This window comes from Brassica oleracea, chromosome C7 (assembly GCF_000695525.1).
Source record: "Brassica oleracea var. oleracea cultivar TO1000 chromosome C7, BOL, whole genome shotgun sequence".
Classification (NCBI taxonomy): Eukaryota; Viridiplantae; Streptophyta; class Magnoliopsida; order Brassicales; family Brassicaceae; genus Brassica; species Brassica oleracea.
In genome coordinates, this window is record NC_027754.1 from 44,048,610 (window position 1) to 44,076,426 (window position 27,817).

The 27,817-nt window shown below is 39.3% G+C and overlaps 11 protein-coding genes and 1 non-coding gene across 12 annotated transcripts in view; 5 read left to right on the forward strand and 7 right to left on the reverse strand.

The window, feature by feature from the left end:
- The window catches only part of LOC106303395 (F-box/FBD/LRR-repeat protein At4g26340-like), a 6,508-nt gene extending 6,140 nt beyond the window's left edge, over nt 1-368 (forward strand). Inside the window, exon 4 of the mRNA XM_013739674.1 lies at nt 84-368. Within this exon, the coding sequence (XP_013595128.1) occupies nt 84-368 (285 nt within the window). The remainder of the gene's footprint in view (nt 1-83) is intronic.
- A 221-nt stretch (nt 369-589) lies between these two features.
- LOC106303623 lies at nt 590-2,624 on the reverse strand. The gene is made up of 7 exons (XM_013739911.1): nt 2,275-2,624; nt 2,038-2,114; nt 1,744-1,878; nt 1,554-1,608; nt 1,381-1,468; nt 1,071-1,169; nt 590-998 (listed from the first exon to the last, which is right to left on the reverse strand). Exons 1-7 carry the CDS (start codon nt 2,544-2,546, stop codon nt 861-863), a joined length of 864 nt encoding a protein of 287 aa, XP_013595365.1. The 5' UTR covers nt 2,547-2,624; the 3' UTR covers nt 590-860.
- Nucleotides 2,625-2,687: 63 nt separating this feature from the next.
- Nucleotides 2,688-2,761, reverse strand: TRNAI-AAU. The gene has a single exon. It is a non-coding gene; the product is annotated as a tRNA-Ile (tRNA).
- Nucleotides 2,762-3,122: 361 nt separating this feature from the next.
- Nucleotides 3,123-4,661, reverse strand: LOC106301501 (E3 ubiquitin-protein ligase RING1-like). The gene is made up of 2 exons (XM_013737913.1): nt 4,529-4,661; nt 3,123-4,292 (listed from the first exon to the last, which is right to left on the reverse strand). The coding sequence occupies exon 2, from the start codon at nt 4,253-4,255 to the stop codon at nt 3,281-3,283; it is 975 nt and encodes a 324-aa protein (XP_013593367.1). The 5' UTR covers nt 4,256-4,292; nt 4,529-4,661; the 3' UTR covers nt 3,123-3,280.
- A 177-nt stretch (nt 4,662-4,838) lies between these two features.
- On the forward strand, nt 4,839-6,761 carry LOC106301683. Its single transcript, XM_013738133.1, has 8 exons — nt 4,839-5,111; nt 5,275-5,341; nt 5,542-5,619; nt 5,755-5,807; nt 5,890-6,026; nt 6,124-6,188; nt 6,353-6,411; nt 6,496-6,761. The coding sequence occupies exons 1-8, from the start codon at nt 4,875-4,877 to the stop codon at nt 6,583-6,585; spliced, it is 786 nt and encodes a 261-aa protein (XP_013593587.1). The 5' UTR covers nt 4,839-4,874; the 3' UTR covers nt 6,586-6,761.
- On the reverse strand, nt 6,739-7,950 carry LOC106301682. Its single transcript, XM_013738132.1, has 2 exons — nt 7,400-7,950; nt 6,739-7,304 (listed from the first exon to the last, which is right to left on the reverse strand). Exons 1-2 carry the CDS (start codon nt 7,759-7,761, stop codon nt 6,836-6,838), a joined length of 831 nt encoding a protein of 276 aa, XP_013593586.1. The 5' UTR covers nt 7,762-7,950; the 3' UTR covers nt 6,739-6,835.
- Nucleotides 7,951-8,625: 675 nt separating this feature from the next.
- Nucleotides 8,626-11,036, forward strand: LOC106304852 (COP9 signalosome complex subunit 6b-like). Its single transcript, XM_013741237.1, has 9 exons — nt 8,626-8,958; nt 9,026-9,114; nt 9,200-9,293; nt 9,551-9,612; nt 9,708-9,786; nt 9,862-9,954; nt 10,193-10,293; nt 10,427-10,482; nt 10,824-11,036. Exons 1-9 carry the CDS (start codon nt 8,661-8,663, stop codon nt 10,906-10,908), a joined length of 957 nt encoding a protein of 318 aa, XP_013596691.1. The 5' UTR covers nt 8,626-8,660; the 3' UTR covers nt 10,909-11,036.
- Nucleotides 11,037-11,125: 89 nt separating this feature from the next.
- Nucleotides 11,126-13,016, reverse strand: LOC106306258 (probable WRKY transcription factor 34). Its single transcript, XM_013742811.1, has 4 exons — nt 12,693-13,016; nt 11,967-12,616; nt 11,735-11,878; nt 11,126-11,651 (listed from the first exon to the last, which is right to left on the reverse strand). The coding sequence occupies exons 1-4, from the start codon at nt 13,014-13,016 to the stop codon at nt 11,126-11,128; spliced, it is 1,644 nt and encodes a 547-aa protein (XP_013598265.1).
- A 1,939-nt stretch (nt 13,017-14,955) lies between these two features.
- LOC106306257 (uncharacterized protein At4g26450-like) lies at nt 14,956-17,998 on the forward strand. Its single transcript, XM_013742810.1, has 4 exons — nt 14,956-17,248; nt 17,344-17,509; nt 17,587-17,665; nt 17,763-17,998. Exons 1-4 carry the CDS (start codon nt 15,459-15,461, stop codon nt 17,816-17,818), a joined length of 2,091 nt encoding a protein of 696 aa, XP_013598264.1. The 5' UTR covers nt 14,956-15,458; the 3' UTR covers nt 17,819-17,998.
- Nucleotides 17,879-19,958, reverse strand: LOC106306259 (GPI-anchored protein LORELEI). Its single transcript, XM_013742812.1, has 3 exons — nt 19,879-19,958; nt 19,738-19,797; nt 17,879-19,311 (listed from the first exon to the last, which is right to left on the reverse strand). Exons 1-3 carry the CDS (start codon nt 19,946-19,948, stop codon nt 18,974-18,976), a joined length of 468 nt encoding a protein of 155 aa, XP_013598266.1. The 5' UTR covers nt 19,949-19,958; the 3' UTR covers nt 17,879-18,973.
- A 3,399-nt stretch (nt 19,959-23,357) lies between these two features.
- On the forward strand, nt 23,358-24,576 carry LOC106306816 (probable calcium-binding protein CML21). Its single transcript, XM_013743573.1, has 4 exons — nt 23,358-23,572; nt 23,640-23,842; nt 23,910-24,078; nt 24,153-24,576. Exons 1-4 carry the CDS (start codon nt 23,380-23,382, stop codon nt 24,272-24,274), a joined length of 687 nt encoding a protein of 228 aa, XP_013599027.1. The 5' UTR covers nt 23,358-23,379; the 3' UTR covers nt 24,275-24,576.
- On the reverse strand, nt 24,322-27,523 carry LOC106306815 (KH domain-containing protein At4g26480-like). Its single transcript, XM_013743572.1, has 7 exons — nt 27,133-27,523; nt 26,488-26,573; nt 25,899-26,044; nt 25,378-25,491; nt 25,179-25,295; nt 24,951-25,094; nt 24,322-24,864 (listed from the first exon to the last, which is right to left on the reverse strand). Exons 1-7 carry the CDS (start codon nt 27,306-27,308, stop codon nt 24,718-24,720), a joined length of 930 nt encoding a protein of 309 aa, XP_013599026.1. The 5' UTR covers nt 27,309-27,523; the 3' UTR covers nt 24,322-24,717.
- Between the last annotated feature and the right edge of the window lie 294 nt (nt 27,524-27,817).

Here is a 27,817-nt window from a genome sequence, read left to right on the forward strand (position 1 = left end):
AAAAAAAAAAAAAAAAAAAAAAAAAAAAAAAAAAAAAGACTGATGAGTTTGTTGTTGACTGTTAACTATGTCCATGGTCTTAGGAGCTTGGCATATATCTCTCTGGCATAGATATCCCAACTGGTTGGAAGCAGCCGAGTTCTGTTCCAGAGTGTTTACTGCACAGTCTTGAGGCCTTTGAGTGGTTCGGGTACAGAGGAAGACAAGGAGAAAAAGAGATGGCAACATATGTGCTAAAGAATGCTACTTGTTTAAAGACGGCGACATTTTCTCCGTTATCAACTGATTTGGGAGAGAAGTATCAGATGCTCAAGGAGTTGGCATCTGTAGCTACAGCTTCTGCTTCGTGTCAGCTTCTTCTTGACTGAACAATATTAATTTATCGAATATTAATTTACGGATCTTGATCTTTCTCCCTATTGATTGTCTTTGGTTTTTGGTTGAACCGGATTGTGTTGGGAGACGAATTGTTTTGTTGATTGGTTGACTTCATGAACTATTTTGAACATGTAACAAAAAAAAAAAACTCATTATACAACTTTTTCTTTTCTCAAAATATGGGACACAAGTTGAAAGATGATCATACAAAGACAGAAACATTTAAGCGATTACATAAAATATATAAATTAGGGAGAATACATTATACTATTATATAGGGCATGTTGTGTTCTTAGCAATAATCATTGTGCTGCAATGGATTAGATAAATTCAGTCTCAGTTACGAAAAGCTTCGGACCAGAATCTCTCCTGGTCTAGACTCTAAAGATCATCGGATCAACACTTTACTTACGAGCTATTCCCAACGAACCAAAATCTGAGGTCTTCCTGCCTCCAAACGTAGATGCGAGTTTGTTCTTTACTTAAACCGGCACTTCTTGCTTTGATTCTAAAGCTTGAGGTGTTGGTGTTGCTGCTCTATCCTTGACAAATGTCCTAAGGCATCCGTTGATTATGCGTGGCGCTGATCCATCGCAGAACCGTTTTGCAAGATCAACAGCCTTTCCACATCATTATTTTAACAGTGTTAGTTTACAAAAATATCAAGGTTATCACATTGCAAAGATATATACCTCGTTAATGACAATCGGGTGTCGAGTTTCAATGACTGCAATTTCAGACATTTCTAAGTGAAGAATCGAAAACTCTAGTATTCTTCCAGCCGGTGCACTCTGCGACAGGTGCAGCAACATCCATAAAGACATTTTATCCGTAGTACGAGATGAAAAGATATGTATACAGTCACACAACCAAAATAAGATAAGAAGCTGCTTCTAGATGAAAACAGCTAGTACTAAATGAGAGCTATCACAAGAAAGGGCCATGGACGGAAATTATCAGAAATGAAGCTTTGAGTTTGGTGGTCCCTTAGTCAGATTATACCTTCCAATCTGGAGGGGAGATTTTCTCGATGGTGACGACATGAGTATCCCATTTATCAGCCGCTGCAGCCAAGAGTTTCTTTGCAAACCTTGGGGAAAACACACATAATGGAAAATAAGATATCCAGAACGTTAAGCAGCAATTAGTATTCACTGGAAAGTTTAATAGATTACCGTAAAACAAGCTTGCTGTACACCAGCTTTGGAGGAGCTGAAAGCACTTCCGCTTCTGCAGAAACAGGGAGAGTAAACAACAGGTAAAGAGTTAAAAGAGGAAAATCGCCCTGAGAGAATCTCTTTAGCAATATAAGTAAAGCAGAGGAGGGAGAACTTATTTTGCAGTAGAATAAAAAAAAAAACGTACCAATCTTGGACTCATTTTCATCATGGCGCACAAGCTCATCTTCCTCTTCACTAGTTTCTGTTTTAACAGGAGGTCCTCCAAAGCTCATGTGGTTGTATTTCAACAAACAAATCTTGTCAAACTCGTATCCAGGCTCTGCATAAAAACCAAATCATGAAGTTATGTCACAAACACAGTTAAATCATGCAAAAATGATCCACTTAGTGAGGGATCATCTCTTAATATTGACAAAACCACATAAAAATGATAACTAGATTCCTACATTCATGACTTCATATGCTAGTTGATACTTACCTCTTCTAGCATTGATCCTCTTCTCAAAGAGACGAATAGGGTCGGAGCCTTGTAAGCATGCAGCATAAAGTATTACACTGTCAAAGATCACATAACAACTTGGATCAAAGAATCATATACTAGTTCATTGAAAGCTAGGTTCTTTAGGGTTTGGGGTTCTAGGTGAAACCCTAAACCAAGCTCATGGAACTCTAATTTCAGAACCAAATCGAGAGAGAGAGAGAGAGAGAGACATACAGAGCGAGCTCGCGGGCGGCGCGGGGACTGCTTAATCGACCGCTCTTATCAACCTTCGGCATCGGCACATCTCTCACTTCCTCCGCGGAGATTGTCGGCGTACGGAGAGATCCTCTCGTCGGAGAAAGAAACAACCGTAGTGACGACGACCGGAGCGAATCCACGGATGTAGTAAAACCAAGAGTACGGTGAGAGTCTAGTGAAAGGTTGCTAGAGAAGTAAGATAGGCTCGATGAAGAACGTAGGCAAAGCGGAGAGATGGTTCCCTCCATTTTTGTGTTCGAGCTCTCCTCCTGCTTCTTCGTGTTTTTCGTGAGAAGCAGCAGATAACGATATCCGTAAAAAACAAAAAATAAATTAAAAAAAAATCAAGGAGCAGGACGATACGTTTAGTTAGGAAGTTTCAAAACATTTGGCCTATACAGGGATCGAACCTGTGACCTTCGCGTTATTAGCACGACGCTCTAACCAGCTGAGCTAATAGGCCATTACGTTTGAATGTTGTGAGCATACAGATAATTAAATGAATTGGTAAGACTTTTCTTAATGGAAGGAGTTTTTGTTATTCATTCGGAGAGGACTCCCCCAGTGACCCAAGACAGGTTTCTTTGATCTTCGGTACTTTTTTTGTGTGTTGCATGATCTATGAATCTTGTTAGCATGCGTAAATGTTTCTTCAAGAAATATAAATAGCAAGTGTTGTTTAGATTTTGGTTACCGTCGAATCTAATAAGCGTTTGCGTTTGAATATTATTCATCATGTTGATTTAGTGACTATTGTTGTTGAGACGAGAAACTTGAAATCTCTATTGATTTTTTTCTTTTTTTTTTTTGGTGTGTCTGGGAAGTGGAAACACACACTACAATTATGCAAATAGGTTCAAAGAATTCAATATATGTGTTCCTAGCAAAGATGATATAAAATAAAGAAACTATTCCACTCCTTAAAAGTGATTCAACGTGACGAATATAGAGAAAGGGTAGAGATTGTTTTCTTTTTTAATCCTTAACTAGCGTTCTCATTGAGCTGAGACGACCCTGATGTTGATCCTGATAACGAAGAGGAGGAAAAAAACAATCCACTGAACGGCCACCGTAATGAGAACCTTCTCTCGCTCCCACTAATGTTCCTGGCATTCTCTTCCACGTTCTCATTACTTAAGTTGACCCCTACGCTTCTTGTTCTCGGTCTCACCAGATCAGTCTTTAACTCCTCATCAGGAGGTAGTTCATATCGGCACACGGGACACGAACTGTGAAGCTCAAGCCACGGTACTATACACCTGATGTGAAACTTGTGCTTACAGGGCATCTCTTTAGCTTCACATCCTTTCTCAAACTCATCCAAACAAACTGAGCATTGCAACGGCTCACATATCTTAACCGTTGGGAGATTATCCACTGCCTCTTTTCGTGCTGGAAGAGTCCCTTGTCGCCTTATTAGATCGTTATCAGCTAGACTTCGAAGCAAGTGGTCTAACTCCGGTCGAGCTAAGTAACCTCCAAAACTGTTCCCGTCTGGGCTCTCATGATCTGAGTTAAGCCCTTCACGAATGCCTTGAAGCAACTGCAGTATCGCAGCTGAGCTTCTCCGTCTCCTCCTCATGATAGAATCAACCTCCATATCTAAATCAATCTCTCCTTCATGTTCCCTGTCGTGATGACGACGATGATGATGATTATCGACAGCAACATTGACCTCATCATTATCAACACCAAACTCTGTCCTCCTAAACCTTCTACGTCTCCTAGGATTGCTCATCATTCCAACCAAGACTGGACCCCACAGAGTCAATGCACGGTCTGTACCAAAACCGGTCTCTTGGTCTTGAACCTCCCTTAGGCTGCTGCTGCTTCCGCCATTATTCTCACCGCTCATTTCCTCTAAGAACCCACTTTGGCAATAGGGACATTTGATCTCGGCTTCAATGATTGGATTCACCACTTGTGAACACATATGACACCAATACCTAGCCGCCATCGCCTCTTATTCCTCCACTCAACTTTGCCTCTCGTCTCTGAAACAGCCACAAGACGAACATAAAGAAACATGATGAAAACCTATAAAGTTTCCATCTGATGTTTAAGCAGATCTAAATTAAAAGGAATGGCATTTGAGGAGAATCATCGCCATCAGGAACATAAAATCCCAGATTTCAGACAGGAAGAGTCTTAGGAGATTAGTAAGAAAATCAAGCTTCCTACCGCAAACACAAAGTGATACAGAAGAGAAAGAACAAATACAAAACCATACCTTGTAGAAGATTCCAACTTTCTGAAGATCCAGAGGGAAACAAGTGATCTTCCTCCTTCTTTAGATCTCCAACGAGAAGCTCCTTTTATCTTCTGGGGGTCGTCTCAGAGACGAAGAAAGGAGGAAAGGAAGACCGTCGAAGAAGAAAGAAGAATAAAATACATTATAGTTACAGACCCAATCTAAAGCCCATTAAACACAATCAAATGGGCCAAACCGAGCTAACCCGAAGGTAACCACGTCGAATTTGGAATTTAAATTGAACCGAATCAAACCGAACCGGCGTTGAACTTGAAAAGAGGAGGAGAAAACTCGTCTCGGTGCCAGAAAGCTAAAGTCTCCGACGATGAGCGAAGCGGAAGCAGCCGGCGTTACCGATGATTATTCTCCAGCGACTGCAATCTCTTCTGATGCGACGGAGCATGCATCGATCGGGGCGGTTGATTCGGTGGAGGAAGCCATAGGAGGAGCAGAGAAATGGGTGGATGGTTTCCAGCGCACGGTGAAGGAATCTACAGACTCCGCCATTCGCTCTGCTCGCTCTCTCCGCGAGAACTACACCTCTCAGTTCCGCTCTATACAGGTTTATCATTCTCTCTTCCGAGATTCTTTAGCAACAATTTTCAGATTAGATAGTGGGAATGCTAGTTATTGTTCATCTTGTGGAACCTTATCGACAGTGCTCATAGTCTCCCTCGTGGGCTTATGCTATGGAGTGAATATTTATCTCTCTGAGATGATCACAGGATTTGATTCCACATGCTTTGACTCAGTATAAGACCTATGAGAATGCTTTCTTCAGCAAAGTTACTGGTAAGTTTACGCCCAACTTTTATGCTTGTAGACTGCTTCGCTGCTTAGGGATTGAGATTATAACATGTAGTTTCCCAAAACCTTCATTTGTATTTGTAATGAGTAGCCTTAAACTAGAATCTTACCATGGCGAATCAAATCATAAATCTCATTTACTATCATCCCCTGCCTGTTTTTTTTTTTTTTTTGATTCTTTGCAGAAGAATTGATAAACGTAAAGGAGCATCCCGCTGCTGCTGCTGGGATTGGTCTCGCTGCTGGTCTCGTTCTTATGCGTGGTATAACTTCTTCTCTTATCACCTTCCACATTTACAATGTTCCTCTGCCTAGAAGCATCCAGAAAGTATTATATATTTCTTAAATTTATCCTCTGAATAAACTTGGTTTTCTATGGTTCTACTTATTGCATGCAGGCCCAAGAAGATTCTTGTTTCGTCGCACACTGGGCAGATTTCAGAGCGAAGAGGTAGGTATCTACCGTGCCACTGACTTCAGTTTAGTTTGTTGCCCTTTCTTGTTTTTTCATCCAATTAAAATCATCTTCTCAGGCGCAGTTCTTGAGAGCTGAGAAGCATGTCCAGGACCTGAACATGTCTGTAGACTTGATGAAAAAGGAGAGCAGTAAATTGCTTGAGAGGTCGGCTTTAGCGGAGAAGGATATGAAACGCGGTCTTTCTGAACTCATGTACGCCATCACATCTTCGGGCCAACTTTTTTTTTTTTTTTTTTTACTTAATTGACTTCACTTGCGTTATTGAGGCTACTACTGTCATTATCTGTAGGAACTCTGGAAACAATATACATCGTCTTGCTAAGTCCGTCCACAAGGTTGAATGCGAAGCTGCAGGTAACAACAATATACATATCTTTTACCCCTTTCGACCTTCCAGTTGTAGTATTCATTTATTCCATGTGTCACAGTAGAATATGTTAATGAGTTTAGATCCATGATGGATGTATAATATCACTACATCATATCTCAATTTACACAGAAACTTGTACTCTATGCAGGTTTAATGGATGGACTGCGGCAAATTCCTGGGAGGGAAGCTATCAAGCTTAGAGCCGAAGTGAGTCTATTGTTTTCATCTCCCTCATGTTTAAGTTTCACTGCAATGAACGGTCAATCATATTATTTTATCTTAAATCATTAGGTGGCTTCTATGACTTCGCTCTTGAGACAGAAGAGGATTGCGTTGAACAAAAGGATCATGGGGATGTCTGAACTAGGAGTTCCCGTCTGATATACAACACAAAACCACCAAGCCTTGAGTTTTTTTTTGTAAGTTATTTCAAGTCGATTTCTCGTTAATAAACATCTAACTCTGTCTGAATCCAAATCCTTGTTATGTTTCTTTTCCTGACATTTGAGACCATTGCCTTATTTGGGCGAGTAATAATTTATGAGAAAGTTACTGAATGATTCCAGTAATAGTTGACAAGAAGTTTTTAAAAAGATAAGCCAGTCCCATAACCAACATTGAAACATAACTCTTATGGGAAACGGAGTGTAGGCCATCCACCCACACGACCAGGTGACCCAACAGTTCCGAGCGGTCTCATCGCGTTAAATCCTCCAAACGAGCAAGAAGCTTCGGTGGCCTGACCATTCAGTCCGTTAATGTCGAGCGTCTGATCTCTCCTCCTTAGACGCTCTCTCTTGAGCAGAGTCCCTAACTTATCTTTCCCCCTTTTTCCCTTGACTGGAACGGGTACCATCTCCAGACCCATCAGCTTCGCAACCACCCCTGTCTCACACCACACTACACTCTCCCCAGCCACAGTCTGTGGCAGGCGTTTTGTCTGGCTCGATCTCCGTTCATCCCCGCAGCTTGATCTACGTCCACCATGTCTCACCACATCAGCACCGGGGCCAAGCTGGCGCTGAAATGACGATCGGTACATCGCATCCTTACCGTCCAGGGAGAAACGTGGGTACTGGTTCAAAGCGTTCCTCGCCGACCTTAACGGCAAGCAAATAAACACAACTATATTATATACGTCCTATGTACCATGTTCTTGACTATGATGAGTGATTACTTTATAACCATGACGTACCTCATGATATCGGAACTGTTAACGCATGACATCCGAACGGGCTGATACAAGTTACCATCATCATCGTCGTCGCAATTATCAAAAGAACCATAGTAAGATTCACGTAACCTAGCTCTTCGAACGAGATCTTCTTCAACCTCTAGCTGAAGTATCATATCCTCTAACGTTCTCGGTGACCCTCCACCGAAAGGAGTGTTGTCAGGTGTGACGGATGGTCTCACATCAATACTTTGTTGTTGGTTTAGCGTGGAAGTCGAGCCATCACCACCACAAGAGCTCGCAAAGCCGCTACGTGGACCTCGTCCACGCATTCGCGAGGCGAGAAAGTGTTTCTTGAGGAAGAAGAAAGACAGATCTTTCATTATTTTGTTTGGGATATTGCCTTAAAGATTTGAAACTGATGGTGAAGGAGAAGAAGCCATGGTACTGGGTGTAATGGCTTTTGTGGCGTGAGAGGAATGAATTTGGGGGGTGGTGGGAGATAGTTTATTTAAGTTTTGAGTATAGGCTGTCTTAATGTATGTCACGTAGAAAAGTGCCATTAGTGGTCACGAGGTTCTCTTTTTCTCATCTTTCACGTATTGTATTAGCTCTCAGTGAAAGTCAGGCTCATGCTTGCTAAGATCAGAGGGATGCAACTCCCTTATCCTAAATTATAGTCTTATACGTATATAAAATCTATATGATACGTATATAAAATCTATATGATATAGAGAAAATCTATATGATATAGAGAAAACAATACAAATTTATTACGAAAAACCTTTTCTATAAAAAATTCCAAATACAATTAACTTGCACATAAATTAGTGACCTAAAACAGTTCAAAAAAAAAAAATTAGTGACCTAAATGGTTTGTGTTCAGTATCATCTCATCATTAGTATCTAAAACAAACCTTCTAAAATATCCAATATACTATTAAATTAAATCAAATTAAAGTTTATGATATTTGATAATGTTTTATATAATTGTAAAACTGAGTCAAAGCAGAAAATATCTAACCACATTAATGAAAATTCCAAATGACTTTAAAACTAAATAAAATTAATCTTAAACTAGGTTAGAATTATAAAATTTGGATTAAACAAAAAATGTTCCCAAAATCTTTTATAAAAAAATGCGATGGGCTTGAAAACCCAACCCAAGCCCATATAAGACCCGAATCGAGGACACTTATTTAAGACCTCTGATTTTACGAAGGACAGACACAATAACAAAGCACCGGGAAAAAGAAAAAAAATCACGAGAGACGAAAAACCAATGGCGCCTTCTTCCTCAAGCGGCCTCACCTTCAAGCTCCACCCCTTAGTGATGCTTAACATCTCCGATCACTTCACTAGGGTCAAGACCCAGCTCAACCCTCCATCCTCCTCCTGCGCCACCGGTAATATCCCCGCCGCTGTCGGCGCGACGTTTCCGCAGAACTTTAGGGTTTACGGCTGCGTGATCGGTGCGCAGAGAGGCCGAACGGTTGAGATCTTCAATAGCTTCGAGCTCGTGTTCGATCCCACTACTGATTCACTCGATAGAGCCTTCCTCGAGAAGAAGCAAGAGCTCTGTAAGTTTTTAAAACTCGCTATTTTGTTTATCGATTTGGTTTGATGATTGTTCTTGTGGCTGTTTAGATCAGAAAGTGTTCCCTGGATTCTACATATTGGGATGGTACTCTACGGGAAGCGAGGCTCATGAATCTGATATGCATATCCACAAAGCTGTGAGTGTGTTCAAGTACATTGTTGATTTGTGTGATTGATTAGCTTTTAGGTCTCAGTGTACTGATTGTGTGAGTCTTTGTGTAGCTGATGGACATTAATGAATCTCCGGTTTATGTTCTTCTGAATCCGGCTATCAATCACGCACAAAAGGATCTCCCTGTGACTGTCTATGAAAGTGGTAAGCTTTACTCTCTACAAAGATTTTCTTATCTTCATTGATGAAAGGGGTAAGCTTTACTATCTATAAAAGTGGTGGTAAGATTTTACTGTCTACAAAGATTCTATTCTCCCTGTAACGATCTATGAAAGTGGTTACATATTATATATTGTAGATATGAATAACTAGTTTCCGCTCTTGAATGTTTTAAAAGATTCTAATTTTTTTTTTTTTAATCCTATGATCATGTGATGTGGTTTGTCTTTAAAACCTTCAAGAGTTCCATGTCATTGATGGGATTCCGCAGTCTATTTTCGTGGATGCAAGCTACACTATTGAGGTATGTTCTTAAGCCTCGTGATATGTAATTATATCTAATGTTACATGAGAGTGGAGCTTTAATAACATGGCTATGGTTGTGACATTTGCTTGCAGACAGTGGAAGCTGAAAGAATATCGGTGGATCATGTTGCACATCTTAAGCCATCCGATGGAGGCTCAGCAGCGACCCAGTGTAAGCCTTTCATATTGATCATAATATTCTTACACATTCCTGTTGAATTAATGCTGATTCCTCGATGTTGTGCAGTGGCTGCTCATCTTACTGGCATACACAGTGCAATCAAGATGCTCAATAGCAGAATCAGAGTGCTCTTTCAGTATCTTGTAGCTATGCAGAAAGGTATAATATATTCTTGCATGCTCAAGTCCCCACTTTCTGTCCCTCTTCAATTTTTTATAGAGTTTGTGTAACCAGTCGTGGATTGTAGCTGGCATATTAGTAATTGTTGTGTTTTCCCAACGCTGAAAAAGGAATTGAGAAGGGGGCTAGACGATGATATTGACAAAAGTAATGTAGTTATGTTCTTTGGTTTCAAGGGTCCATGTGATTCTAACTGCTTGTGTGATTCTGCATCTAGGTGATATTCCCTGCGACGACTCACTTCTGAGGCAAGGAGCTAGTCTGCTCAGAAGTTTGCCTGCTGCACACTCAGAAAAGTTTAATGATAATTTCCTGATGGTAAGTAATGCCTTACCATTCTCAAGCTATGTCCCTTAAAAGACTGGCATTTGATTCTGTTAAGCTCTTACTGTCGCTTGTTCTGATTATTCTTTATATATATATATATCTATGACGTTCTTTTAATTTGCAGGAGTACAACGACAAATTGCTGATGTCTTACCTAGCAATGATCACAAAATGTACCAGGTATATGTGCTCTACATATAGGCTATTCCAGAAATGTTTGTCAATTGGTTGATACAGTCCAATGTTTTACAACACAAAGACAGATGAAATCACCAGTACTTGCTTTAGGCTGAGAATGAGATAGTTTTATTTATTTAGGTTAAGAACTAAATCTAGGACCTTGCTCAACCATCCTTATTATAATGAAGATAGTGAGCATGTAGGAGCTAAGGGAATATAAAATTTCTTTTTATCTAATCATATGCTATACTATACCTTGACCAAATGGCAGCTTTAACAAAAGAAATGTCATAAATGAATCCTTCTTGTATTTGATCACTCACTTTTGTTTCAAACTGCAGCAACATGAACGAGGTGGTTGACAAAGTCAAGACTGCATACGCGAAGAAGAGTCGAACAGGCGGTAGTAGGATTCCATTCATGTAAAGATTAGTTTCAGCGTAGAACCCTTTTTGTGGTTCCTAAGAAATTTTAGATTTCAATGCATTTCACTTTTCTGAATCAAACATCTAGTGACCTTTTTGCTAAAAGCTTTGTTTGGACAAAAGTTAACGTTGGATTACTAATTTTTTTGGTTCCTAAAACTCTACATTAAGAGCCATTTATTCAAAAGACTAACAATCGGTGAATAATGTGATTCGTTTCATATTTGTGGTAATCTACTCATTATATCTATCAATGAGCTCCTTGACAATCCTAGTTCCTGTTGTGACATTTGTTCCACCTTCGGCTCTGCTGCTAACTGCAACATCAGCCCATCCGGATCACCAGTGGCAAGCGCTTCCAGGCCGAGAAACCTCTCTTGCCCAATAGGTAAACCAGACACTGAAATATCTGTAAGCTCGGCTTCGCCTACATAGTAAACCGAGAAACCTGAAGGAGACCTCAGGTATGGCTGGAAGTCATGTAGTGATGAGTTGGCTGTGACCATTCCCTCAGAACTACTGCGTGGCACTGGATAGTGCACATGTTGGTTGTGGGTCTGAGTCGCTAAACCGCCTTGGACGGTCCCTGAGCTGCCCGAACCGACGTGGCTGCTGTTACGTGCTGCTGGTACTGCGTGATTGTGTTTGCCTATGTAAGTGGTTAGTACGGACGTGAGGTCATCAGAAGCTCTCTCCACATGCTTAGTTACGTTACATCCACTAGCTGTGCATTTATAGTAGCTCCTGAATAATCACATAGGAAACATATTGTGATAACATTCTTAGGCAAAAAGCTGCAACAGAAGAGAGCAGATGGATACAGGAACCTCGGATTCGGGTTTCCCTTGACGACCTTTTGCCCATACTTGCGCCAGCGATAGCCATCTTCGAGGATGTCAATATCACTTGTGGTCTTCACCACGACTTTTGGCTCACGGGTGCCTCGGCTTGATCCACTCGTTTCCAGTTTCCTGATACATTAATAGCATCGCAAGTCATCAGAACGTCTCGTCTTGATGAGTATTTAAATGGTTACTAGAGAAACTTTTAATTTCTGACCTCCTCTTTGGCTCGGATTCATCTACTTGTCCGTCGTAACCCAGAGAGACACTCATGTAGGACGTGCGATCTTCTTCATCCTTAGAGAAGGCATCGGTTGCTACACCACCATACCCGAACTGAGTCCCGCTTTGAACCTGCATTGATCCAGAATGGCTTCCGTATCCGACCTCTTCATAAACAGGTGATGTCCATTGTAAGTTCTCCTTGGTTCCAGTTCCATCTATTTGCATGTCATCGCCTGTACCAGATCGTCCGGTGCCTGAACGTCTGTTTGTTGGAGGTTTGAGGTGGTTATGAGTTTTCACGTATACGATCTCAGTAATATGACCTTCCCGAGACCGTTCAACCTTCTTCTTGACCTCACAGTTCGGGTGCGTGCACTTGTAATAGCTACGTGGATACTCGCTTCCTTTAACTAGCTTCTGTCCGTATTTTCTCCAGTTGTATCCATCATCTCCAGGCGCACCACTAGGCATCGAGTCTCCTAAATCGCTGTCGTGTGCTTGCTCATAGGCTTGTGAATCATCGGGTTCTGAACCGATGTTTGTAGTAGGATCGAGGCTCAAGGTTAAGGAAATGTCTTCAATGAACTCATATTTAGCTTTATCTGAAGGTAGTGATGAGAGCTTTCCTGTTGTTGGAGATGTCTGCGCTTACAAATGATAAGAGATTTCAGACGTGGATATAAGAAAGCAACATAGAAGACGATAATGAAAATGTTACCAAAGGGTTTGAGAGGAAAACAGGAGACTCTAGTAGAGTTGCTGGGCTAACACCAGGAGAAGAGATGGCTAAACATGTAGATGGAAAAATACTCTCAGTCTTTAACCTTGGTACTTTAAACCCGGTTCTCGCAGCAATCCTCTCACTAAGACCATTGCTTGAGTAGCACGGTTTCTCTTGAAAACTTGCATGCATAAAACCCTTATTCTTAATGTCTTCTAAATGGACCTCTCTTTCAAGCTCAGCTTTGGATCTCTTCTTGTGGTTAGGAATAGGGTCTAACCATTCTCCCATCACGGCAAAGTTATTATCAAAACCAGGCATTGTTACAATTAAGATTCAGCTTCAACTTTGGGCTTAATCTGAAATGTGATAATGGAGAAAATGAAGTTACTCGAAATCAGCAAAAAGAACATAAAATAGAGAAAGAACAGTAACTCCTTTTTTTTAGAGAAGTAACTCATTGTAATAACTAATAAGCTTCAAGTTAAATCTGATATTGTGATAAACACAACATGGGAACTCTAGAGAAAATAAACAATCGTAACGGTGACCATTAATCACCTTATTAATAAACGGATCAAATATTTTTTTGCCGTTTAGTGTAATGCAAGAGATCGAGACAATGAGTGTTCTTCTTTGCCTCTTCTTATATCTGTCTCTCTCTCTTATCTTCTTATGGGTTATTCAATGAAAATGAACAAGAGGCTAAGAAGAAACCTTCTGCACAAATTCACTTTCTCTCTTTCTTGATTACGGTTTGGCCCCTAAACACAATGAAGATGTATATAGGCAAAAAAAAACTTCAAGAGATAAACAGCTTAGTTAGATAAATTTTCTCCTTAACTTTCTCACAATCCAAACAAAAATTATTCAAACTTTTTCTACTATCTATTCCATTAAAATTCACCAACTAATATAACTATTTTTAGAAATATACACTTTTTATTGTTTAAACAAAACAAAAAAAAAATACACAAAACATTTAGTTCATTTAAATGGCCAAAACTCTATAGTGCTTGTATGTTACACCACTTGCTTAATACGTTAACATAATTCAGAAACATGGGTAACTCTAGTGACAAAAGAAACAAAATACAATGTTGACAAGTAATTTTTTTGCTAAGGTATATAGTTGACGACGTATATTAATGTTAGTCGAAGGTGTAAAAAATCAGCATTGAGTTTCAGTTTGTAAGATGATTTTAGTACTTTCTTTACATGTATAAATCTATAAAAACATGCGTATTTTAAAATATATCTAAATAATTAGCGTTATTTAAAATATATATCTAAATGTGTAGTGTTATTTAAAAATGTTATCTAAATATTTAGTATTTTTCATAGAATATATCGGTATTATATAACTCAAATTTGAACAAAAGAGAGGATTGTGCTTGTACTTTCACATGCTGATTCGTATCTAAATGTATTCGGTAAATCAATTATAAACTATATAGAATATCTATCATAAACAATAACAATACCAAATGCGGTACTGGGTGTTGGACCTTGTTTCCAGTCCAGGTAAAGCTTTTCCGGATGAAGTGGACCGTTGTCTAACCGGATCCAGGGGAATGATCCACGTAAGTGGAGAACCCCTCGATTATCAAAAAAAACAATAACAATACCATAAACCCTTTATACATGTGATCTAAAACAAATATATTTGGCCAAATACCTATAAAAACTTTACAGTATATACTTGTCAACCACAAGGTTTTCCTCTGATTTTCTTATCTGTGAATAAATCGAAAATATTGGTAAAAAGAAACCGAAAATATACACATGCATAATCTTATGATATATTTGTAATATATTTAAATAAATATGTATTTAGTACGTGTTAGAATTCTTACAAAGTGGACACATGTCATGATAAAAACTGATTAAAAACATGCCATAAAATTATAGACAGGTATACATTTGTGATAAGGTAAAATAACCAATGATTTGACTACGAAATTTTTCTATTCAGCATTGCTCAAAATCATTTATGTAATCATGTAATAAATTGAATATATAATGAAAACAAAAAAACTCCATATCCAAAAGTCTAGTCTTCAACGCCATAAATAAATCTGATTGGGGTCCAATAAAAAGTAGACACATATCTGGGTAGTGAGTGAGTGGGTCGTTGATTAGACGGAGAATGGAGATAGTGTGCCAGCAGAGACTGGAACACACGCGTGACGAAGGGCGCGTGAGAAGGAGACGAGTTTAGTGCCAGTCTTACCATAAAAAGCTGACGTGGCAGCTTCATGTTGCGTTCCCGTCTCCTGCTAATATTCGTAAGGGACGGCGAGACGCAAACAAAGATCGGAATCAGCCTTCGAGATAAATCTCGTCGTCATCGGAAACTCTAGCTCGCAATCATCTAGATCACTTTGAGATTTTTTTGGGGGGGGAATTTCTAGGGTTCTTATTGATCAAGACGAACTCAAGTGAAATGACACGATGATGATTTCCTTTGCTTCAACGGAATCGAACAAGAGGATCCATTGATCGTCGGATTCGGCGAGAGAGAGAGAGGTTAGATCTTTGCCGAATCTGGAACTCGAGATCCATCGTTTTGCTTGATTTTCTCTTAATTGCTTTGCTCTGTGACTGAAGAAGGATTGTTCGTTGAGAGTTAAAAAAAAAAATTAAGCTTGATACTTGTGTGGAGATGAGAAGCCTTCATCAAAGTTACTACAATTGGTTGTGATTGGTTTCTTGAATCAGAGCTGTTATTAGGGTGTTTTGTTTGTTTGTTTGTTTGTAAAGATGCATGGTAGACAACGCAACGTTGGGAATGGGTACAGATCTGGTTTTGGGATGTCTGGTTCTAGAGTTTCCCCTGACCGTCCTATGAGAGGACATGGCTTCTTTGATCCTGACCACCACCACCTGCAGCACCGTGGGTTTAACCGTGGATATGGACGAGGTAGGGGACGTTCTAAGTCGTTTCAGAATCAGCTTCCTCCTCCTCCTCTGCCTCCTCCACCTGTGCAACGTAGAAGCATTGGTGGGAGCGGGGATGTTTTCATGGACGCAGGTCGTCTAGCAGCGGAGTACTTGGTCTCTCAGGGTGTTCTGCCACAAACTGTGTTTTCCAGTAAATGGCAGGGTTCTAGGTTGCAAGAAGCAGCTCGTGCTGATGTTTTGGCTCCTTCCGCTGATAAAAGGAGGTATGTTGATGGCTTTAGGAACAATTTGCAGGGAAGGAGGTCTAACCGTTATGACTCGGATTTTGGGAGGAGTGGAACTTGGTCAGAGAGGAGTAAAGGTTATGAGGCAGAGACTGGTGATGACTCTGTGTCTGGGCATCGAGAAGAGCAGCCGCTTGCTGAAGATATTGCTAGCTCGGTTCAGAGGTCAGCCTCTGGTGAATTTATGAGAAAGCGTGAAGGAGCGGGTGATTCCGAGTCTGTGTTGGACAAGGATGAGGCGCAGTCTAAGACAGGTTCCTCCAGTGCTGGGAAAGAAATTGTTCAGGATTGTGAGATCTCAAAAGTGTCCGAAGGTTCTTGTAGCTTGAGTGCTGGATCAGGGGAGATGATAGGTAGAGCTGGTGGTAATGGTGGAGAGAATGAGAGTCAGACTGCTATCGAAGATGCATCTATCCATCAACATGATGAAGATGCACCTATCCATCGACAGTGTGCTGCTGATGAATCGTTCACCGAGAGTGGTATTGATTTGGCAACGCTGTGTAAGTTTGAGAAGGTGCCTACGAGGACGCGCTCTTCTCTGACTGCTAAAAACACCAAGCTGCATCTGAGTCAAAATATCAAGGAAACCTCTCGTAATCCTGGTCTTCTAGAGGAAGATCAAGCATGTGAGACTCGAGACAAGTCTTCTGGAAAAGCTGACAGTACTGGGGATGAAAATTTCAACGACCAAGTTGAAGATTTGCCTCTTGTTCAGTTCGTTGAGGACAGTAAATGCCACAGGTCTAATTCTTTTCCCAATAGCATTCCCAGGGAAAATAACGAGAAAGATTCAGAATTAGAATTGGCTAATATCCATAGATCATATTCAATGGGGAAAGGAGGCGAGAAGCGAGCTAACGTTGGCAGTGACATGGAAGAGGGAGCAAAAAGACAGAGAAGTTGGGTGCCTTTGCCAGTTTCTGAAGCCAGTGATCGCTTCAACGCATTCAAAGCAAGCGAAATCCAAAGCGACGAGGAAGAAGATGACAAGCCAATCTCATTCTACATGAAACGGATCGACGGTGCTGCTGGAAAAACCGACAACCATGAAAGTCTGGCTAATACAGGCAATAATAGTATACACAGGGGAAACTCAGGTCCAGTGTATGCAGAAGAGCATCAGCTGTTTCCTGCTTCGTTTAAGATGTGTGACCTAAATTTAGGGGGAGCGGCGGATGCTAATGATGGCAAAAGGGAATCTGGTCAAGCTGTTGGTTTTGATCTCTCAATCAGCAGTTCTAGCAAGTCTCTTGATTTCAGTACTAATACTCGGATGAGCAATGGTAAAGAGATAGAAGTGATTGATTTGGACAATGATGATTCCCCAGAAGTGGTCAAATCCAGCAACAACCCCGGGAGAAAGTACTGCTATCTCCCTATCTACACGTATATAAACACATGTTTTATATATATATATATATATTGGCTAATGAGTTGTTGACTGAAACATTTAACAGGCAAGAAGTTTCACCCTATATGGGCATTGATGATGTTCCAGACTACAATGAAGGGCTGATGATGGTAGAGTATCTTGATTCATTTGGAAACGTTCCTCCAATGAACAACCCGGGAATCAGTACTACGGTGCCACAGATCAATGACGTTGGTCTTCAAGACCGAGAGGTAGTCACACTCTACTTGTCAAGTGTTTTAGTCGCATAGAATGTGTTTTTTTTTTGCCCTAACTGAAAACGTCGCAGGGAGCTCTTGGAAATGACCAAGCAGCAAATAATACAGACGACGATTCAATATTCATGTCGCTGGGAGAAATACCATTGAGTAAGGGCTCATCATCAGTTTTAACATTACGGTTATTCCTCTCTCTTTTGTAGTAGCTTATTAAAGAGGTTGATTATTGATGTTGTGTGTGTTGCAGCATTCTTACAAACTTGGGACCAACCCCCGGCTAGAGGCTACGAGAAGCCTTTCTGATACGCCTTTTTTTTTTTTTGTGTTACTAGTATTATTATTATGATATACATGTCTATGTACTGAGTGTGTAGCCATTGCATTTGTCCTAATCCCTCTCAGATGTAAGATTAAAAACGACATTAGTGTGTGTTATGGTTGTGGCCTTGTAATTCTGTGTTTGTTATTGATGCATGTCCTTTCTTTTAGCCTTTTAGGTGTAGTTGAATCATTCACCCCCAACATTTCCTTACATGCAAGTAATAATACCGCAAGCCCCAGTGGCATGATATTTATACGCATGTATGTAAATGATATTTAACATGATAAGTTACGCATATGTGATCCAAACATATGAGTTTTCTTTTCATGGTTTTTTTCCGCTAGAGTATTATTTTGGGTTCATATTACCTGACATAGATGCATCATTATACTACAAAGACATTAAAATTGCTATAGTCAACGGTATGTATGAGAACGTCGAATGACGGTCGGCCACAAATGCGTGACCTTGTTGCTGAGAGGGCAAAAAATGATTTGATCACGTGGTCTGCGTGGCTCTGTGAATATGTTAAAGAGTACCGGCGGTGATGGTTTAGAGATGCTTGGGGATGATGATCGGAGTAGCAAGTCCTCTTGAAAAAGGTAGCCATTCTGTGTGCGCTGTGGCTGATTGTTATAAGTCTGCATTCTCCTGGTGGAATCAACCACCGGATATACTATCACATGAATGCTTATCAAACCTAATGTGACTCCCTATGCAATTCAGCAATTCCGGGAGATCGGAAAGGAACCGATACCACAACTTCATGAAGGAGCCAATGACATAAGCTCACCTCTCTCAGAGATTATAACCCTGGTGAGCAACGTTGAAAAGCTGGAGATCAAGCTTGAAGAAACAAGGTCTATGCTTGAAACCACTTGAACCATCAAGAAGAGAGCATGTAAGATCATTTCATGTTTCCTTATACAGTTAGTGTTGCTGCTAACAGTAATTTCGATGTTCATGTCTCAATTGTTACCAGAGTTTTTCTGATATTGCTATACCCACATGACCCTTTTGGTTATTTTTAGCAAACTCTGTTCATTTCTTTTGGCTTTACACAGTTCTTGTTAACATTAATGGTTACAGGATCAAAAGATACGTTTATTTTGTTGGAGTGCTACTACTTTTCATTGTTAAACCAACACTAGAAAAGCCAAAACAGCGGTTGCGGCAGAGACCACCAGCGTGATGTGATGAGGAGCGGCTGAAACGCGAGGTGAAGAAGGGCAAACGAGTCCCACTTTCGTTTCTTTGCACTCGCTGGCGAAAAGGCCAAGTGGATAGTTACCGTGAACGGTGATGTAGCTGAACATTACCTTGGCACAGTCGGTATTCAAGTCGTTGATTTGATGCGCGTAAGGACATGCAAACTGTTTAAACGCCGCGCAACATTCTGTCGCTGGATACGTCGGACCTCTGCACTGTCTCGTCAGATCCGTGTAGTTCTTACTCTGAAAGTCCACTTCACATTCTGTTCCCAACACAAACCAAAAAAAGTACAATGTTCACTATGTTATGTCATAGTCCTCACCAAGCCAAGCTATACAAGACCAAACAAAAAGACTTCAATAAACATTACACAACATTTAAAGTGTTAAAAGTAATATTTCCTAGTGTTCAAAAAAAAAAGTAATATTTCCTGAAAACAAGATTCAACTAAAAGCATATTTTTGCTTTTGGAATATATATATCCTGTTGTAAATAATATATAATTTTAAATATTAAAATTTATTTTTAGAGATTCTCTAACCGGTAACTATGTTCTTAATTTTATCAAAAAAATGTAGATGAGTCTTCACACACTGGCATATATATTATGATATTATGAAAGTAGCACTACATCATCAAACCTAACCAACATATTCAGAGGATCAAAATGTTTTCTCAATATACTTACGTTTCTTGGCACTAAGTAAGCTTCTTCCACTAACCGATGTTCGAGATTCAAACACAATAACTACAGAAAGCGAACACAACAGATTATCACTATTATCTCTAAAACAAATTTGAGAGAAAAGAGAGACCACATAAAACATACTTGATGTGGAATTTGAAGATGAGAGAGTCACCAATAATGCTATCAGAAGGAAAAATAGTTTTACCTCCATGAAACAAAAGGTTAAAACTGAAGAAGAGGACTTTAAGAAATGAGTTATGGTGAAACCAAACAACGGAAAGACAAAGAACATTTCAGATATTAATTTCTTCGAAATGTTAACGGTTTTAATTGCTTAGAAAACGTCAAGATTAATTAAATAATTAAATTTAAACAATCAAAACTATAAAAAGAAAAAAATGTACCTTACTAGACAAATATCTAATCATTTCAAAAGATCCCTTCAATTTTGAGATGATAACACTTTCAAACGAACTTTAAGTTAGTTTTTTAATTTATGATAAAGTTTTTCCTACTAGTGTAATATCCATTAGAGACTACTAAACTTTATAGATCTGCAAAATAAGTCAATTTGAAATTGTAAATGTGTAATTGTGCACTGTCTTTTTTGTGTCAAGTTTTATTAATTGTTCACAGTTAAAAGTATGAATAATACAATTAATGAAGGGATTCAACAGAGTTTGTTTTGTTGTTATTTTTAAGTTAAAAGATGTTAGCTCTAGTATTTATGTATTGTGTTTTTTTGTGCACAATTTATGTATTGTGGTTGATTCTATTTTTTGATGCAAAATGTTGAGAATGTTCACAATTTAAATTTGGGTGTAGTGATACATATTAGAGTGTTATATGTATCATCAAAGAAATATTTAAATATTTAAATAGTGTAACATAAATCCATGTGATAATCCTTTGAACTGTGCTAAGTGTAAATAAGTTTAAAGAATTCAATTCAGAGTAACAATTTTTCCTAGCAAGACGACATAAAACAAACGGACAATCTACTTCATTCCTCGAAACATATAGAAAGGAGAAAAAAATTGTTTTGTTTCTGTGTTTTTTTTTTTAAATCCTCGCATCCTCTTCAACATTCTCATTACGTTAGTTGATGTCTAAAATTTTAAAATTCCAAGTTTTATATATAATAATTAAATAAATTCAAGTTAGGAGAGAACTATAGAACAAACAACACCACATATGATTAGCTTACTATTGATTTGGACATTACGCATTGACACATTTAGTGATTATATGTTACTATGTAAGTGAATTTTTCATGTATAAATACTTGTGTATCTTTTGTTTATAGCTTATTTTTACAAGGGACAGTTCTAAAGATCAAAAATGTGCTAATGAGAGCATTAATTTGTAGTTTGTAGATATGATTCAGAATTTTCATTATTCATTTATACACACACATTTTTTACGAGTTATGGCATCTTTGGAGTGATGATCGTACTTATAAGTCCAAATTAATATATTCTAAAAGAAGATTTGAAAACAAACTTCATTGATCGTATAATATCACACCAAATTCCATCAATTGAATCATGTATCATATTAGAATTAAACGAGATCAATGCAACATAAGTTCGCCCTAATACTTTACTCTCTGGCCCGATAATCGAGGCGCCGTCTCAACCGTTTCACTCCGACGCCGGTAGAGCCATGGCTCGCCGGCGTCGGGCGCTTCAACCTCCGCGTCCTCCTCTTTCTTTTCGTATCTGCTCAAGCTCAAGATCCCGTGCTCTGTTCACCGTTCGTATGACCCTTTCTTGGTCGAAGTTGTCTTCGATTTCGTATTTTTTCGGGGGCTCCCGGCTACAGTTTTCACTCCCCTCCTCTACTCAACGCCATAGCTCTGCTGGTCCGGCTCCGTCAAGAATCAGATCTGTGAGGCTCAATCTTCCTCTCCTCCCTACGGTGTCTCCTCGGCTAGAAAGCCCCCTCCGGCAATCGCCTTCCATACCACCACAAGTCCAACTTCAAGCTTCGGCTTCCGACGTTTGTAAACCCGGTGTCTGTGGGGCTCCACAATTAACTCGGGTTTTAGATCTGGAATTTTGTCAGTTGTCTCGGTTGTGCTCACCTTATGTCTCCTCCATCACCACTGTCGCTGGCCTTCCTACTCCGCTCACCGCTCCATTGTCATCATCTCAGCCATATCAGTTAAACATCGCCGCTTCTTTGCTCCGCCGTGATTCCTCGCAGTTCATCGGATTCTTTGACCGAAGAAGGCTGAGTCATTTTGTTCATGAGATGGGCTACTTTCATTTTGCAGTGAGCTTGACAAGCCCAATAAAGCTCCAAAGCTCCCATCTCTTCCTAGCAGTTTCACAGCCCACTTTGATGTCGGGTGGATTGGTCTCCTTGACTAATCTTCTAAAAATGTTTGGTGGGTTCACTAGCGTTTTTACAGAGACATATTTACACACAAAGTTTCATCTCTCTTGTTCGAAGAGTAGCCTTTCTTTCCATTTACCGGTGGGTTCACCGGGACCATCATGTTCATCCTTTGCTTCCTTTTTAAGGAGTGCTTTCCCTCCAATCTTGTGGAGGTGTTTGTCCATATCTATAACCGTCTTGCTATCTTGTGGAGCGGTCCGTTCGGGACCTGAAGATGCAGCGGGATTCGTTTCGACGAGTTTCCGAGGTGCGGATTGGATGTCAACGTCACAATTTAAGGTGACTATTTCTCTGCTGTCCGACCATGTCGTGAAAGCTACACTGACGCATTCAAGCACCGTCTTGAGTTCGCTGTCATCTTCTTCTTTTGAAGACCTATCATTTTTATCTTTTGCTGTTGTAGTTTATGTTTTCAATCAAAGAGGATGGACAATTCCCTCTAGTATTTGTAATCAAGCAAGTTGAACTTAATGAAAAAGTTGTGTTTCAAAAAAAAAAAAAAAAAAGAAAAAAAGAATCATGTATCATATGTATGGTAAATGTTAAGCTAATCCTATTAATTAGAAAAACACACGGGTTAATAGTCAAAAACTAGAGGTAAGTAATATCATTTCTTTGGTCAAAACTAATACAATTGTTTTTAACTAGTTCCAATTTTGGCCAAAAGATTAATCATATAATAGTTAAATATTAGTGGTAAGTAATACCATTTATTTGGTCAAAACTAATAACATTTTTTTTACAACAAACAAATAACATTTCTTCACTGTGAATTAAAATTTTGAGAAAGTCAAGGATAGAGAGTTAATGTTAAAATATTAATTGATGACGAATGAATAAGCGTTTTATAAAGATCTGCAAGTACGTGTAATCTTCAGCGTTCTTCACGGCATCACAAAACTCATTTCAGTTATATTCTTCTTCTCAAACATCGAATCTTCTTTCTCCTGGTAAACAAAAACAATAAACAGATCTGTAATCGTGTTCGTGATTTCGTGACAAACGAGAAATTAAAACAGGTTTGTTTTCCCTTCTTCCTTCTTGTGACATCTATTGTCTATTCATGAAACTTGTCATTTTCTATGTTGTATTGGTTCAGACATTTTCACGTTATTTAATGAATCTCTAAGTAGATCTGTTCTTATTAATCTTGGAATCATCAAACAGCAGTCAAAAAATTTATTAACCTACCTTGTCTTACAAGAAACTAGATTTTGATCTCCGAAGCACGAGAGAGACATGGGAAGTGCGGTGACGAAATCTGATGCTCAAGAATGGGTACCAGAGACAAAGCTAGAGGCCAAGATCAAAGAAGCCATGCAACGCAGGGAGTCCAAAGGCACCACAATGAAATCTTTCAACAGTATTATCCTCAAGTTCCCAAAGATCGACGAGGGTCTAAGAAACTGCAAAGCCATTTTCCAAGAGTTCGGTGAGTTGCATGCATATATTCTTAATCATTGGTTTGGTTTCCTCATGGTTGTGTTGTTTGAGGGCAGATGAGGATTCTAATGGGTCGATTGATCACTCGGAGCTAAAGAACTGTTTCAGGAAGCTAGAGATCTTGTTTGAAGAAGAAGAGATAAATGATTTGTTCCAGGCTTGTGATATTAATGAAGATATGGGGATTACATTTACTGAGTTCATTGTTCTTCTCTGCCTTGTCTACCTTCTTAAGGACGACTCATCCACTCTCCAAAAGGTAACTTAACCCCAAAACTTCATGTTATCAATGTTCTCTGTTACCATTTTTTTGCACCATGAATCAGAAATGGAGACTGGGGATGCCGAAGCTGGAACCGACGTTTGAGACGCTAGTGGACACGTTCGTGTTCCTGGACGAGAACAAGGATGGACATGTTAGCCGCGAGGAGATGTTCCGAGCCATTGATGAATCTGGAGAACGTTCCTCAGGGCGGATTGCAATGAAGAGATTTGGTCTAGTCCTCTAACTACTATCTCCTTCATTGAACCAAAGAATATCTGATTTTGATTCATTTGTTTGTATTCAGAGGAAATGGACTGGGACAAGAATGGTATGGTGAACTTTAAAGAGTTTCTGTTCGCATTCACGCAATGGGTTGGAATAGATGAGAATGAAGATGATGATGACGATAGCAATGACAAGGCTTGATGTTATGGGCACACAAACCATTTCTATATTAGTTGATGTGTTTTATGTTAATGCAAACAGAATAATTCATTACCAAACACACAAACCATTATGTTAAGCAACAAAGCTTGTTAGTAGTAGTCTCCACTGAACCAAAAGAACAAAAGCAAAGCCAAAACTAACCTCGGAGAGAGACAGAGATACACAGATACAAACTCTTATAGTTCAGTTCTGTCATCTGAACTCTCTCCGGGACACATAAATAAACAGACATAGACGCGTACGAAGGGTTTTTTTTTTTTTTTTTTTAATTCCAAGGATAAGAGACAGTACCGGTAGCCTTGAGGAGTGGTAGGATGAGATGGAGGCAGAACCTTCAGAAGCCTTCTTGTTTGAAGAAGGAAGTGGTTATGGTGCAATATATTAATACCTTGTTGAAAAGGTGAGATGACTTGTTGTTTTATTTAGTCCCTAGTCTTGGCTCTCTTCATGCCGAGGCTATTGTAAGGAGAGACTGAACCTGACATGGGAGACCCTTCTTCTCTTATACTACCGTTGAGAAGCGCCAGTTCCCTGAGCTGTTGTTTCTTGTAGAAATCATGTGTCTCCTCCTAAAAAACATCACAAAATAAAGCGTTGTTATATAGACAAACACTAAGTTAATAAGATCTTTTGAAGAGCTATGAAGAGAACAAACCACTGGAGTAAGTAGATCGGCTAGAATCTCACGAGCTTGCATGAGACGTGCATCCACTATCTCAATAGGCAACTCTGCCTCGACTAAGATGTGGAGTTGTTCATTCAAATGCTCATACCCTGGTTTCCCTCTCATCATATCCTCCTGCAACAATGCTAATAGAATTGAATATACAGATTACAAAGTTAATGTAATTATTATCTGAACAGATGAAGAAAATGTAATCACCTTGACTGGATCTTTAATACTGCCTCTCCCTCTTATCAGAACACGGCATTCAGAGCTAGCTTCAACTCGTTTGAGGGAGTTTCCTCTAGGTCCCAAGAGGCGGCCAACAAAATTAAACTGCAGATTATCAAAATGAAAGTTTATACATTGGCTCAGATAGTTTAGGATCTCAGTAAGGAATGTTTTAAAAAATTCATACGTTTGGGTATTGGTCGACTGGAATATCCACCCTGATCGATCGTTTTACAATGAGACCGGACGAGCCACCAGGAGAGTTTAGCCAGTTTGGTGCTGGAGATGATGAAAGCGATCTCTGCAAATTAGATAAACCAATAACTTGTTAGAAGCATATGTTCATGATACAGACATATTGCAGCATCAAAACCACAAGAACATTAAAATAGATCTTATCATATGTTACAGAAAAGGGGCAATGGTGTTGCAAAGCAACCTGTAATTGCTTATATTCACAGAAAAAAATCATATAATTAGACATGTTATATGGCTCCTGAAGGTATTAGAGTATATAGTTAGCGCGTTGACTTAAGAGTGCTTAAGATTGCTAAGTGATTAGAGAGTTAGCTCCTGTAATGATGAACTATGATTAAGAGTAAGCCAAGGCAAGTTATGTCAGTACAACTCAAAGTCAACAAAAGCTTATACTAACATAGTATGAATTAGATGAAAAAAGAGTTATGTTAATGGTTAGTAGAGTCATACTTCTGATGGAAACTGTGAAGGCCATCCTCCGTTCATGTCAGCTCTTGAATTCTGAAATATCCCTCCAGAAGAAGACAGAGGGCTAGGGTGGTCAAACCTACTCTGAGTTAAGGCATTCTCCAACAGCGTGGTTACACGCAATATTTCTGTTTCAAAAAAATGTCAAATTTTCAAAGAGTTAAGACGCACCGGTTAGAAATTAGTCCACAAATCCATCACCAATGATAGTGGGGAATGGAGATACACTGTCTCAACTAAGTTAGTGAATATTAACTTTCACAGTATAGTTAAAATTAGAAAGAATGTAACAGACAGCAAACAAGGGGTCATTCAACAAATGCTATGATCTCTACAAAGGGTCACACATGTGATCACATGGTTGAATATGAGAAACAGAACACTATGAACCAATAGAATTCATAACATAAAAATTCAAAGAAGTGATCTCTCTATCTCTCTAAGAAGCTGAACTGAGATGCTTATCAACTGTAAAAAAGCTTGTAGCGCAGATGCAGGAGATGAAAAATTGTAGGAAGACATAATGAAGAAAAGTAAAGAAAGCAAAACATTAATCTCAGTATTGGCTCACCTTGGTTCATGAGACGGCAGACATGTGGGAGCACAGGCAAGAAGGGAGTAAGCTTGTGGCGCTCTGCAAGTAATTCAGAAAGATACCTGCCAAAACATAAAATTATCAAGATCAGTATGAACTTGAGCAGACAAGACACCAAGCAGATCCATCCCTCATATTCATTTAACAATCACGTTACAAATGTCAAAAAAAAAAAAAAAAAAAATCAGCAAATTAGCACAGAGGTAGAGTCAATTAAGTTTAAACTAAAGATTGGTTATACCTTCATGAACACAAGTAAGCAATCACAAAGACGATTACAAACAATGATTCTATAAGATCATATGGCACTGACAATCCATTATTCAGTCAGTAACAGAGGAATTGGGTTTTATAGATTCAGAAAGTTTTGTGTTCAAGTTAAAATTATACTATTACTTTACAAAAACCCAGTGAAGATTTCAAGTAGATTGAGCTACAAAAGAGCAGTGGTAGATATCTAAAAAGTAACATAAATAGAAAGCATAGATCTTGCAGGACCAAAAAATAAAAAATAAAAATCAGATTTGTAATGAAAAGTTAAAAGAGCTCAGGATCCAAGAACAGATGAGATCAAACAAACAAGTCAACTGTAAGAAAAAAAAAGGAGAGATTTTTAATTACTTTTCTTGCTCGACGAGGAAAGAAGACTGTGATCGGAGACCACCAGAGAAGTTAGGTGACTGAGGAGCCGATGGAGGCACGGAAAGAGGCGGCGGATACGTCATAAATCTCCCTCCTCCTCCACCACCATCGTTACCGTTACCACCGCCACCACCGAGTGAAGTCATCATCATCATCAGGACGTCTTGTTATTCCTCAGCTACTTGTTACCGGGGCTAATAACAGTTAGAGCTATCGGCAGAGAGCTACAAGGTTTGTGGCGGCGGGATCAGAGGGAGGAGGATGAGAGAGCTAAGTGAATCTGGCACACACAAAGTTTTAGCCCTCGAAATCTAAATCTACTGCGCGCACACACACAAACACGTCGGTGGATGTTGTTTTGTTTGGGTCTTTTATAGCACTTTTATATATTTTCATTTCATTTGCTTCTTTTACCTTTTGTCTCCTTTTTCTTACCACTCTTGTCCAAAGCTTCTTACTTACTCTCTGGATCCAGCTGGATACCTCTTAATCATTGAGAGGCTACGGCTACCTACTTTGACCCGGGCCCAAATTTTCAGCCTTCTCGAATCAATCATGTATATTGGACCAAGTAACGAAAGACAACACTGAATTCTTTAGCATTCCGAAAAAAATCACCATTCACGGAGAATAATTTTTCCTTCTTGTTTTTTCACATTCCTTT

What these genes read in the sequence shown, in the direction of transcription:
- LOC106306259 (XM_013742812.1), bottom strand. Translation starts at nt 19,948, where the DNA reads ATGGAGGTAAAACTATTTTTCCTTCTGATAGCATTATTGGTGACTCTC. An exon ending in ATCTTCAAATTCCACATCAA is followed by an intron (nt 19,798 to 19,878) that starts GTATGTTTTATG and finishes CGCTTTCTGTAG; the next exon opens with TTATTGTGTTTGAATCTCGA. An exon ending in CTTACTTAGTGCCAAGAAAC is followed by an intron (nt 19,312 to 19,737) that starts GTAAGTATATTG and finishes TGTTGGGAACAG; the next exon opens with AATGTGAAGTGGACTTTCAG.
- LOC106306258 (XM_013742811.1), bottom strand. Translation starts at nt 13,016, where the DNA reads ATGCCTGGTTTTGATAATAACTTTGCCGTGATGGGAGAATGGTTAGAC. An exon ending in TTTTCCTCTCAAACCCTTTG is followed by an intron (nt 12,617 to 12,692) that starts GTAACATTTTCA and finishes TTGTAAGCGCAG; the next exon opens with ACATCTCCAACAACAGGAAA. An exon ending in GAATCCGAGCCAAAGAGGAG is followed by an intron (nt 11,879 to 11,966) that starts GTCAGAAATTAA and finishes TTAATGTATCAG; the next exon opens with GAAACTGGAAACGAGTGGAT.
- LOC106301683 (XM_013738133.1), top strand. Translation starts at nt 4,875, where the DNA reads ATGAGCGAAGCGGAAGCAGCCGGCGTTACCGATGATTATTCTCCAGCG. An exon ending in CTCAGTTCCGCTCTATACAG is followed by an intron (nt 5,112 to 5,274) that starts GTTTATCATTCT and finishes AGATGATCACAG; the next exon opens with GATTTGATTCCACATGCTTT. An exon ending in GCAGATTTCAGAGCGAAGAG is followed by an intron (nt 5,808 to 5,889) that starts GTAGGTATCTAC and finishes TCATCTTCTCAG; the next exon opens with GCGCAGTTCTTGAGAGCTGA.
- LOC106301682 (XM_013738132.1), bottom strand. Translation starts at nt 7,761, where the DNA reads ATGAAAGATCTGTCTTTCTTCTTCCTCAAGAAACACTTTCTCGCCTCG. An exon ending in AACAGTTCCGATATCATGAG is followed by an intron (nt 7,305 to 7,399) that starts GTACGTCATGGT and finishes CTTGCCGTTAAG; the next exon opens with GTCGGCGAGGAACGCTTTGA.
- LOC106306816 (XM_013743573.1), top strand. Translation starts at nt 23,380, where the DNA reads ATGGGAAGTGCGGTGACGAAATCTGATGCTCAAGAATGGGTACCAGAG. An exon ending in AGCCATTTTCCAAGAGTTCG is followed by an intron (nt 23,573 to 23,639) that starts GTGAGTTGCATG and finishes GTTTGAGGGCAG; the next exon opens with ATGAGGATTCTAATGGGTCG. An exon ending in ACTCATCCACTCTCCAAAAG is followed by an intron (nt 23,843 to 23,909) that starts GTAACTTAACCC and finishes ACCATGAATCAG; the next exon opens with AAATGGAGACTGGGGATGCC.
- LOC106303623 (XM_013739911.1), bottom strand. Translation starts at nt 2,546, where the DNA reads ATGGAGGGAACCATCTCTCCGCTTTGCCTACGTTCTTCATCGAGCCTA. An exon ending in TGAAAATGAGTCCAAGATTG is followed by an intron (nt 1,609 to 1,743) that starts GTACGTTTTTTT and finishes CTGTTTCTGCAG; the next exon opens with AAGCGGAAGTGCTTTCAGCT. An exon ending in TACAGCAAGCTTGTTTTACG is followed by an intron (nt 1,469 to 1,553) that starts GTAATCTATTAA and finishes GTTTTCCCCAAG; the next exon opens with GTTTGCAAAGAAACTCTTGG.
- LOC106306815 (XM_013743572.1), bottom strand. Translation starts at nt 27,308, where the DNA reads ATGATGATGATGACTTCACTCGGTGGTGGCGGTGGTAACGGTAACGAT. An exon ending in TTCCTCGTCGAGCAAGAAAA is followed by an intron (nt 26,574 to 27,132) that starts GTAATTAAAAAT and finishes ATGTTTTGGCAG; the next exon opens with GTATCTTTCTGAATTACTTG. An exon ending in CTTCACAGTTTCCATCAGAA is followed by an intron (nt 25,492 to 25,898) that starts GTATGACTCTAC and finishes TCTAATTTGCAG; the next exon opens with AGATCGCTTTCATCATCTCC.
- LOC106304852 (XM_013741237.1), top strand. Translation starts at nt 8,661, where the DNA reads ATGGCGCCTTCTTCCTCAAGCGGCCTCACCTTCAAGCTCCACCCCTTA. An exon ending in AGGCTCAGCAGCGACCCAGT is followed by an intron (nt 9,787 to 9,861) that starts GTAAGCCTTTCA and finishes GATGTTGTGCAG; the next exon opens with TGGCTGCTCATCTTACTGGC. An exon ending in TTAATGATAATTTCCTGATG is followed by an intron (nt 10,294 to 10,426) that starts GTAAGTAATGCC and finishes TTTAATTTGCAG; the next exon opens with GAGTACAACGACAAATTGCT.
- LOC106306257 (XM_013742810.1), top strand. Translation starts at nt 15,459, where the DNA reads ATGCATGGTAGACAACGCAACGTTGGGAATGGGTACAGATCTGGTTTT. An exon ending in TTGGTCTTCAAGACCGAGAG is followed by an intron (nt 17,510 to 17,586) that starts GTAGTCACACTC and finishes AAAACGTCGCAG; the next exon opens with GGAGCTCTTGGAAATGACCA. An exon ending in GCTGGGAGAAATACCATTGA is followed by an intron (nt 17,666 to 17,762) that starts GTAAGGGCTCAT and finishes TGTGTGTTGCAG; the next exon opens with CATTCTTACAAACTTGGGAC.
- LOC106301501 (XM_013737913.1), bottom strand. Translation starts at nt 4,255, where the DNA reads ATGGCGGCTAGGTATTGGTGTCATATGTGTTCACAAGTGGTGAATCCA.